The sequence below is a fragment of the Mus pahari genome, chromosome 10, assembly GCF_900095145.1.
Source record: "Mus pahari chromosome 10, PAHARI_EIJ_v1.1, whole genome shotgun sequence".
In the NCBI taxonomy this organism is placed as follows: domain Eukaryota; kingdom Metazoa; phylum Chordata; class Mammalia; order Rodentia; family Muridae; genus Mus; species Mus pahari.
The window spans coordinates 51939924-51951695 of record NC_034599.1 but is presented as its reverse complement, the minus strand read 5'-3'; the positions used below and the strand labels follow the sequence as shown (position 1 = coordinate 51951695).

At 41.4% G+C, this 11772-nt stretch overlaps 1 protein-coding gene across 1 annotated transcript in view; it reads right to left on the bottom strand.

Moving 5' to 3' along the window:
- The window catches only part of Ptpn9 (protein tyrosine phosphatase non-receptor type 9), a 79737-nt gene that overhangs the window by 10834 nt on the left and 57131 nt on the right, over nt 1-11772 (bottom strand). Inside the window, exons 8-9 of the mRNA XM_021206930.2 lie at nt 5579-5672; nt 3656-3722 (exon numbers count right to left, since the gene is read on the bottom strand). Coding sequence (XP_021062589.1) covers nt 3656-3722; nt 5579-5672 — 161 coding nt within the window. The remainder of the gene's footprint in view (nt 1-3655; nt 3723-5578; nt 5673-11772) is intronic.

The following is an 11772-nucleotide window of genomic DNA, read 5'->3' as shown; positions in this document are numbered from 1 at the left end:
CTCGAAAAACCAAAAATAAATAAATAAATAAAAGCAAAAAAGGAAAATGAAGATAAAAATCATTCACTAACTCCAAGATCCAGAAACACTGTAAATGTTTTCCAACATCTTGAATACCTTTCCAATGTATACTTATAGATATGGGCAAATAAAACAGCAGAAGAAACCTTCTTCCTTCCTCCAATATGATGGCAAATATTTTTGTTCTGTAGCTGTCATGGCAAAAACTACAGCTCTTGAGACTGCAGAGATGCCAAAGCAGTTATGACTCCTGGCTGCTCTTCCATCGAGCCGGGGTTGATTCCTAGCAACCATATGATGGCTCACAACTACCTGTAACCACAGCTTCAAGAGATCTAACACTCATCTAGCCTCCACTGGCACCAGACATGCACATGTCACACCGACATACATATAAGCAAAACACCTATTTGCATAAAATTTAAAATAAAATTGTTTTAAAAGTGTAGCTCTTATGGGCTGGTGAGATGGCTCAGCAGGTAAGAGCACCCGACTGCATTTCTGAAGGTCCTGAGTTCAAGTCCCAGCAACCACATGGTAGCTCACAACCATCTGTAAGGAGATCTGACTCCCTCTTCTGGAGTGTCTGAAGACAGCTACAGTGTACTTACATATAAGAAATAAATAAATCTTTAAAAAATAAAAAGTATAGCTCTTACAACTACATTTGTTGGATTTGTGAATTTTGAATATAATTTAATGTATATTATGTTCTTAGATACTTAGATTCATTCTAAAACCTTAAATACCTTTGTCAGTGTCTGCTTCCACAAAGAAGATATTCTAATATCATACGATGTGAGTGCAAGCTTGCCATGCCTATAATCCCAGTACTTGGGAGAAGGAGGCAGCAACAACATCAGGAATCCAAATTCATCCTCAACTGTAAAGAGAGTTCTGGGCCAGCCTGGGTTACATGAAACCTCTTTTCAAAACACAAAATCAAAATAAAAGATGTTGGTGAAGCTGAGTATGGTGGTTCACCCCTATATTCTCTACACTTGGGAGGCTGGGGCAGGAGGATCATTGTGAGTTTCAAGCCAGCCCAAACTGAGGCACTATCTCAAAACAAACAACAGCAAATACACCAAGGGCTGTGGGGCTTCATGGTTGACAATGTGCTTACTTGGTGAGGACCTGCGTGGGACCCCTAATACCCAACAACTTCCCAGCCCCATGCCTCTGCTAGCATCACACATGTGTAACACCACACTCAGCAAGCTCCAAACCAACAAGGGCTGTCTGAAAATAAAATCAAGCAAAGAAGCTGGGAGAAATGGCTCATTGCGTAAAAATTCTTGCTACACAACCATGAAAACCTCAATCAAATCCCAGGAACACACATAGAAAGGTAGACATGCTTATATCTCTAGCAGTCAGAGGGAAAGGACAGCTCTCTAGGGCTTGTCTGCCACCAGCCTAGCTTCAGGTTCAATGAGAGACCCTGTCTCAAAAGAATAAGGTAGGGAGTGACAGAGCAGGACACCTGACACTCTCCTCTAGATCTGCCCACACACAAATTAACATATGCACATGTGTATGTCCGTGTGTGTACATATGTTTGTGTAAGCATATACCATACTGCAAACATATAACTGGACATGTATAGATGTAAAGTGACTGCTTACTTTGACACAAGAAGAACCAATCCACTGAGTTGACTTGAGAAAACTTCTGTACTAGACATGGATTCAAATTCTAGTTCTGTTACTAGCTGTGTATTCAAGGTCACCTAACCAATTGGGTTTCAGTTTGCTTAACTAAACACACACACACACACACACACACACACACAAATAAAATATAAAAGCCTCCCTTCAGCTGGGCAGTGGTGGCACACGCCTTTAATCCCAGCACTTGGGAGGCAGAGACAGGTGGATTTTTGCTCTACAGAGTGAGTTCCAGGACAGCCAGGGCAACACAGAGAAACCCTGTCTCTAAAACCCAAAAAAACAAAACAAAACAAAACAAAAAAACCTACTTTCATATTTACTTTAATAATCAGAAATTATGCTCTTGAAATATAATACATATTCTTAACAGATGACATTGAAAAAATTAATAGTATATATGTATATCTATGTAAACATCAGACCACTAGAGTAGTGTATAGTAGCTCCTGCATGTAATCCCAGCAATTGGAAAGGAGAGGTGGAAGGATCAGGAGTTCACAGACATCCTTCACTACACAGCCAGTATTAAAGAGCCTAAAGTAGATGAGACCCCTGCCATGTGTGTGTACATATATATGTGCACATGCATATTATTCATTCCTTGAAAATATCACTATATGTTATTGCAGTATCATCCAATGAACACCAGTATAACCTTACAGATAGAATGTCTACTATTGTCCCAGTAATTTGTCCTTAATAACACTTTCTCCCTATAGAGAATACATCATAAGGTCCACTTACCTTTAGTTCATTCTTTAATTATCTATAACAGTTCTCTTCCTTTTTTCTTCTGTCATGACATTAACATTAAAGAGTTTAAGCTATTTACTTTTTTTTTCTTTTCAAGATGGGGTTTTGCTTTGTAACCCCAGGCTTGCCTCCAATTAACTACTCAGAATAGGCAGGCTTTGAATTTGGGCTCCTCTGAGTCATGGGATTACAAGCATGTATGTACCCATATGCCTAGCCTAAGCTAGTTTTCTCGTCCTGTCTAAACAATCTGGATTTGACTGATTTGTAACTCATAACTAGATTCAGATTTCTTTTGATTGTTATAACTGTTTTGAGATGGTAGAGATCTAACGCAAACCTTTTAGGCATGTGCTGTATCATTAAATTACATTCCCAGCCTGAGTCAGATTTTGATCATGTGCATACATGATATGTATGTGTGACCACAGACTACTGAGTTCTGATGCGCTATACTCTTGGATTACTAGACTAAATCACAGTCCAAAAACCTTGCTGGCAATCAGTAACTTTATAGGTTTAAATTGCTATTTTTTCTCTTTGTTGTGAGTTTCTATGTACTTCTGGAATTGAAACTTGAAACTTATCTGTCCTCTTCAACTACCAAACTTTATAAAAACCATGATTTTAGTAGTCATAGCAAATGTCCTTTAAAAATTATGAAATCTGAATTGATGTAGTTGCACCATTAATCCTAGCACTGGGGAGGCAGAGGCAGACATGGATCTCTTGAGTTCAAGGACAGCCTGGTCTACAGAGCAAATTCCAGGACAGTCAGGTCTACACAGTGAAACACACACACACACACACACACACACACACACACACACATACACACACACATATCTAGATTCTAGATGCTGGAAAGTTGCCTCACCAGTTAAGAGGACTAGATTTTGGATGTTAGCACTTACACAAAACCTGAAGATAGGGGCTGGAGAGATGGCTCAGTGGTAAAGAGCACTGCTGCCTTTCTCAAGGACACAGGTTTCATTCTCAGTACCCACTGGCAGCTTACAACCATCCATAACTCCAAAAGATCTGACACCCTCTTCTGGTTTCTACATACACCAGGTTTTATGGTATACAGACTTACATGCAGACCAAACACTCATACACATAAAATTAATTAAAATTAAGAAATCACCTGAAATGAGGAACCACACACAGGAGCCACAAAATCAACAGGTAAGGCTAAAATAGCTTACCTTGTGTACCAATATAAGCATTCTTCTGCTTGTAACCATCCATGAAACTGGCATTGATGTAATCTGTCTAATAATAAAAGGAAGACATTATTATAAGAGCATGCATATACCATTTGACTCACAAAATGATGTATATAATGGGTAAATTCAATTCAAGGTATGGATATTCTCTTCCTGTCAAACAGAAAATGAAAAGTTATAGGCCCAATTTAGCATGGGGGTGGATCATGAGTTTTATTGGTAATGAAAAGGAGTAAAGAGGAGGCAGGGGTATAGCAGAGTGGAAGAGTGCTTCTATGGGCCACTTGCTTCACATTGGCAAATGTACTAGGACAACTGGATGGATGAATGGATGGATGGATGCATGGATGGATGGATGGATGGATGGATGGATGGATGGGTGGGTGGGTAGATAAACAGATGGATGGATGGATAGATTTCACAGTGGCCCTTTTTTTTTTTTTTTTTGGTTTTTCTAGACAGGTTTTTTTTGTGTAGCCCTGGCTGTCCTGGAACTCACTTTGTAGACCAGGCTGGCCTCGAACTCAGAAATCCACCCGCCTCTGCCTCCCGAGTGCTGGGATTAAAAGCGTGCGCCACCACGCCCGGCCACAGTGGCCCTTTTATCATGCCATGTATTTAAATCATATGATCCTAGCACTCAAGGGGCAGAGGCTGGAGGATCACTTCAAGTTCAAGGCCAACCCTGTCTACAATAGCAAATTTTAAACCAATGGAGCTACATATTGAGATCCTCTCCTTAAAAATGAAAACTTATAAAGGAAAATGAAACACCTCAAAATAAAGACCTAAAGAAAAACGTTAAGATAAATTCTCACAAAGGAAAACTGGGCAAGCCAGGCAAGTCATGTTAAATAGATGCTCTTAATTTTCTTTCCTTTGAAAAAGGAACTATAATCAATAGTAAGTGTGGAGAGGGAAGGGTTGTTTGCTTGATTAGGATTCCCCCCCCCATTTGTTTATTATTTCTGTGGTGTGTGTGTCGGGGGGGTGAGTACTTGGGCACACATACACACACGTGTGTGCCACACCACTTATATGAAGGTTAGACAACAACTCAAGGGAAGTCATACTTTTTCTTTTCTACCATGTGATTCTGGGAATTGATCTGAGGTTGTGAGGCTGGGCAGTACATGCCTTGAGGTGCTGAGCCGTCTAACCAGCCAGGGCTTGCTTGATTTGCTCTTCTTTTCATTTTCTCTGAGAAGGTTATGTAGCCCTCTCAAATAAAGGTAACAGCATGTGCTAAACAACCTGAGGAGGGATTCAGCCCCAGGAACCATGTGGTGGGAAAAAAAACAACTCCCAAATGTTGTCCTCTAACCTCTCATATGCACTGTGGCACATGTACTCACATACACAAACTATAAACAGCCAGACATACACCCCACTCCCTTTCTTTCTTTCTTTCTTTCTTTCTTTCTTTCTTTCTTTCTTTCTTTCTTTCTTTCTTTCTTTCTTTCTTTCGAGACAGAGTCTTTCTGTGTAGCCCTGGCTGTCCTGGGGCTCGCTCTGGAGACCAGGCTGTCACACACCTTTGATGGAAGCACTTAGGAGACAGAGACAGGCTCATCTTTTTGAGTTAAAGGTCAACGTGATCTATATTGCAAGTTCCAGGTCATGCAGGACTATGTAATGAGACCCCTAGTTAAAAAAAAAAAAACCTCATTATATACCAGACTGTCAGCATTCACAACAGAATTGATTGATTCTCTTTAGTATGGCGACATGAGTATTTAAGGACTGTCTCCAGCCATAGAATACACATCAAAATCAGAACTCAAATGTCATCTCTCTAGTGCGGGGTTCATATCACCAGCCTGCAGCACAATACTAAGTGTTGCCTTGAAAGAGTCTTAACTCCCCACGGTGCTGAGAAACAGACGGCATTTGTCCATCTACCTGAGTGTGGCCACTCCGCTTTGTCAGCTTCACTCGGGTTTGGTCCAGGCAGGGCACATCGCCATATCTGTTTTTCTCTAGGTTTCCTGGAGACCTGAAGAAAATAAGGGCAAGTTAAACCAAGGGGAAGTGTGAGGATCTTAGCTACATGCAGAACTTCAGGACAGCCAGGACTATACAAGATCCCTTCTCTAAAGACAAACGAAGGGGACTGAACCTCAGTGGAAGAGTGCTTGCAGAGCCTCAACCCTCACTGCTTCGGCTTTAAACTATTTGACTCTGAAAAAGACCATCTACAAAAAATACTTTTTTTTTTTTTGGTTCTTCAAGACAGGGTTTCTCTGTGTAGCCCTGGCTGTCCTGAAACTCACTCTGTAGATCAGGCTGGCCTCGAACTCAGAAATCCGCCTGCCTCTGCCTCCCAAATGCTGGGATTAAAGGTGTGTGCCACCACTGCCCAGCAAATAATAATATCTTATATTGTTGGAGAGCTGGGGTGTAGGTCAGTTGGAATGGCACTTGCTTAACACGCACCAAAACACTAGGTTGGCTCTTCAGTTACTGTATAAGCTGGGTGTCATAATACACGCCTGTAAGGCCAGCCCTCAGGTGGTAGAACCAGGAAGACCAGAGGTTCAACATCAAACTTACTACATATAGAGTTTGAGACTCTGTCTCAAAGGTATTCTATACTATAAAATATGTATACATAATGGTATGAACAAACTGGCTGGAAATACACTGTCTTCATTCTAGGACCTATTTGTGTATCTGCTTATTTGTGTATCTGTGTATCTAGGACCTACTGTGTATCAGAGACAGCTAAGGGTGAGGGCTGGGAGCGATTTCAGCTTCATAATGAATTCTTTTACATAATAAAGAAAAAACAAACACCACAAAACAGAAACAAGTATCTCTCTGATTACAGGATTACTGGATATTTTTATACTTTGAACTTTTCTACATACATTTTTCATTTCATCTTTTTCATTTAAATTGTCATTTATTTACTTGGTGTCCGAGGTACATGTAGAAATCAGGAATCGCAGAAGTTAGTTCTCTCTTTCTACTAAATGAGTTCCAAGGATCAAACTCAGGTCCTTTGCTTAGCAGCAAGGTGTTTATGCACAAAGCCCTTCATTGGTGAATGGTTTGTTGTTCTGGGCCAGGCTCTCACACCACAGCTCAGGTCAGCCTCACACGCTTGAGCTACTACTCCTGGCTCATTTCTACATCTATCTATCTATCTATCTATCTATCTATCTATCTTTCTTTCTTTCTTTCTTTCTTTCTTTCTTTCTTTCTTTCTTTCTTTCTTTCTTTCTTTCTTTCTTTCTTTCTTTCTTTCTTAAGATTTACTTATTTAATATATGTGCTTACACTGTCACTGTCTTCAGACACACCAGAAGAGAGCATCAGATCCCATTACAGATGGTTGTGAGCCACCATGTAGTTCCTGGGAACTGAACTCAGGACCTCTGGAAGAGCAGGCAGTGCTCTTAACCACTGAGCCATCTCTCCAGCTAGCTTTTCTTTTTTCTTTTCTTTTTTTTAAAGATTTATTTATTATTATATGTAAGTACACTGTAGCTGTCTTAGACACTCCAGAAGAGGGAGTCAGATCTCGTTAGAGATGGTTGTGAGCAACCATGTGGTTGCTGGGATTTGAACTCAGGACCTTTGGAAGAGCAGTCAGTGCCCTTACCCACTGAGCCATCTCACCAGCCCAGGTCCCTCTTTTCTACATCTTAAAAAACTCCATTGAGGCTAGAAAGATTGCTTGGTAGTTAAGAACACTTAGAACTGCCTGTAATGCCAACTCTAGGGGGATCTAATACCTCTGTGAAATCTGTACACATAACTTATACACAGAGACACACATATACTCATGAATAAAAATAAAATTTGCCTTTTCATCTTTTTTTTCTTTCCTGTTTTTCAAGACAGGGTTTCTCTGTGTAGCCCTTGCTGTCTTGGAATTCACTATGTAGACCAGGCTGACCTCAAGCTCAGAGACCTACCTGCCTCAGCTGCCCAAGTGCTGGGATTAAAGGCATGCACCACCACTGTCCAGCATTTTTTCATCTTTTCAACAAAGCTTCTTGTGAAGCAAAGGTTTTAGTATTTATAAAGTACCACTTAATAATATTTCTAGAAATGATTTTCCATGTATGAATTTTGACTTTGTATTTTTCTTTTTAACTTAAAAAAAAAAAATGTAGCCAGGCAATGGTGGCACATCCCTTTAATCCCAGTACTCGGGAGGCAGAGACAGACAGATCTCTATGAGTTCAAGGCCAGCATGGTCTATAGTCAAGCTCCAGGACAGCCAGTGCTACACACACAGAGAAACCCTGTCTCAAACAAAACCTGTTGCGGGGGGAGGGAGAGGGGGGAGGGTTGGGGGGAGGGAGAGGAAGAATGGGAGAGAGAGAAAAAGAGAAAGAGAGGGAGAATTGAAGAGAGAGATGGATAGAGAGGGGTGAAAGCCAGGTATACTATAATTAAAGGACAGTAGGACAGTTAGGGATGGAGAGATGACTCAGTAATTAAGAGCCTGCTCTTCAAGAGGACCCAGGCTGGGTTTCTGGCACCCATTTGACTGCTAACAACCAGCTGTAACTCTAGTCCTTAAGGCTCCTTTGCCCTCTTTTGGTGTCCAAGGGCACTACACAACACATGGTAGTCAAACATACACACAGGCAAAAATAACCATACACATGCAATAAAAATAAATAAAATCTCAAAAAAAAGTAAGATTACATATATTTATAATTGTGATGGTTTGTATATGCTCAACCCAGGGAATGGCACAATTTAGAAGGTATGGCCTTGTTGGAGTAGGTGTGTCATTGTGGGTGTGGATTATAAGACTCTCATCCAGCCGGGAGTGGTGGCGCAAACCTTTAATCCCAGCACTCAGGAGGCAGAGGCAAGCAGATTTCTGAGTTTGAGGCCAGCCTGGTCTACAGAGTGAGTTCCAGGACAGCCAGGGCTATACAGAGAAACCCTGTCTCAAAACAAACAAACAAATAAACAAACAAACCGTCTCATCCTAGCTGCCTGGAAGTCAGTATATTGCTCGCAGCCTTCAGATGAAGATGTAGAACTCTCAGTACCTCCTGCACCACGCCTACCTAGATTCTGCTATACTCCTGCCTTGATGATAATGAACTGAACCTCTGAACCTGTAAGCCAGCCCCAACTAAATGTTGTCCTTATAATAGTTGCCCTGGTTATGGGTTATGGTGTCTATTCACAGCAGTAAAAGCCTAAGATAATAATATTTAATATTGTATTATATAATATGTAACCAAACACACACAGATATATTTCTCAGAGATATAACACACACATATATTTCTCACAGAGATATAACACACACATACAAATAAAAAGAGAGAATTGGCCAGGCATGGTGGCACACGCCTTTAATCCCAGCACTTGGGAGGCAGAGGCAGGCGTATTTCTGAGTTCCAGGATAGCCAGGGCTACACAGAGAAACCCTGTCTCAAAAAAACAAAAAACAAACAAACAAACAACAAAACAAAACAAAAGAGAGAGAGAGAATTGCCTCTCAAAACAAAAAAAAAAAAAGAGAGAGAGAGAGAGAGAGAGAGAATTGCCTCTTTTCATTTACTAACGCATTATTTTCCCTCTTCCAAAGTTCTATCAAAAGCTAAGCATGATGGCAAGCACTTTTAACCTCAGCACTCGGAAGGGAGAGGCAGGCAGATTTTTTTTTATTGTGGTGATAAAATACCACGACCAAGACAACTCATAAAAGAAAGATTTTAATTCACTGGGCTTATATTCTCAGAGGAATAGAGTCAGTGATGGTGGAACAAAGGTGCAGCGGTAAACTCAAGGTGCACCCGCATCTCAATAGCAAGCGCAAGGCAAAGAGGCACACTGGAAGGTCACAGTCTCCTGAACCTCAGAGCCGATCCAAGCGACACACCTCCACAAATAAGGCCACACCTCCTCGTCCTTCACAGTGGTTCCACACACTGAGCACTAAGTCTTCGAACATCACTAGCCTATGGAAGTTTTCCTCAGTCAGACAACTATACTGTGGATTGTTTGTTCATTTATTAGTTGGTTGGTTTGGGTTTTTGTTTGTTTGCTTTTCCTTTTCCTTTTTTTGGGGGGGTGAGGTGGGGGTGGGATGGAGGTGTGTTTCAAGACAGAGTTTCTATGTGTAGCAGCCCTGGCTGTCCTGGAATTCACTTTGTAGACCAGGATAGCCTCAAACCCACAGAGATCTGCTTGCCTCTGCCTCGTGAGTACTAGGATTAAAGGAGTGAACCACACCACACTTGACTTAACTATACTGTCTTTAAAAATAAAAAATAAAAAACTTTGAGGGGAATGTTTAGAAATTTGAACTCTGATATTTACTTCACAATCCAGAATTCCAAGAGAGATACAGTTTGCTCTCTGTAGGCAGTCTTACTAGAACCTGGTTGAAGAAGGGAAGACCAGGAGCTAGTAAGGCTTATGGTTCTAGGTCATCAAGCAAGGGCTCCACAGTTCAATAGCAGCAGATTGAAATGGTACAAGCAGACAACCTCACTCTTTCAAGATGATTGCTTGAGGCAACAAGTGACTACAGGAGTACCTATATCAAACTCTTAACGCCCCCCCCCCCCGCCAAAGTGTATTTTTTCTTGCTCCCAAGTAACTTCCTGAATTCCTACTGAGGAAACTGAAGATAGTGGTGCATAGCTGTAATTCCATCATACAAGCAGGAGAGGCAGAAATATCAGAAGTTCAAAGTCATCCTTGGCTACATAGCAAGTCTTAGGGGGCACCCTGGGCTAGATGAGACCCTATAGAGTAGGAAGAAAAGATGTAGGGTGGGTGACAGTGGCAGTGGCTATGGGGAAAGTTGTGCATGGTAGTTTTGAAGAGTGGTTCGGCACTTAAGAAACTGAGACAGGAGGATCACCATTTTAGGCCAGCCTAAGATACAAAGTATGTTCAAGGATAGTTAGGGACAACTGTTCTGCCTTGGAAGCAGACTCAGTATATACAGAGGTCCTCAGCGTATAAAAAGAAAGAGAAGTTAGAGAAAATAGTATTTCTTTCTCTTTTTTGTTTTGTTTGTTTTACAAGACAGGGATTCTCTATGTAACAGCCCTGGCTATCCTGGAACTAGCTTTGTAAATCAGGCTGGCCTCAAACTCTCAGAGATCCTCCTACTTCTGCACCCTAGTGCTGGAATTAAAGGCATGTGCCACAACTGCCCAGCTCTCCCCTATTAATATATGCCCTGCTTTCCCTTTCATTTCTCTTTAAACCCTGGACCTCCTCAATTCCAGACAAAGATAAACCATGAAACTACAGCCCTAGCTTCTTTTTCATTCTTTAACATTTATTTTTATTTATTACTGATATTACAGTAGGGTTGTGGGAGAAAGAGAGGATACACACATGCCACAGTGCATTGTGTAGAAGTCAGAGGACAACTTCCATGAGTCAGTTTTCTCCTCCACCCATGTGGATCCCAGGAACCCCACTCAGGACACCTCCGCCTGCTCAGCCATGCCACTAGCCTTACACTCTCAGCCTACTTACTGGCTTCGTTCTCAATGGCCTTTCCTCAGTTTCCTAACTCATTATTGTCCTTGTTCTTTGGCATTTTCTTCAGACCATAACTAACCTGAATAAGAATTCTGAGATGAAAAAGGTACTCAGAGAACCATGGATTCCTAAAACATTTAAAGGAAGAAAAACATTCAACATCCACATATTACACATATTCCAACCACATATTTCAGAAAAACTAAGGTATAGAGTGAAGGAAAAAAAAAAAACAAACGGAAGGGACTACTAGCAAATTTAAAATTTAAACTAATAGCCCACTGTGAGCATGCTTAATTTATAACAGACAAAGCTCACTAATCGGAGAAAAACAGCCAATGTCAATGTTGTAAGAGGGCTGGAGAGATAGCTAAGAATACTAGTTGCTAGCCGGGCATGGTGGCGCACACCTTTAATCTCAGCACTTGGGAGGCAGAGGCAGGCGGATTTCTGAGTTCGAGGCCAGCCTGGTTTACAAAGTGAGTTTCAGAGAAACCTTGGGGGGGGGGGGGCAAACCTTGGGGGGGGGGGGGTCAATACTACAATACTAGTTGCTTTTCCAGGGAGCCCAAAGTCAAACAGCACCCCCTGGTGGCTCACATTCTTCT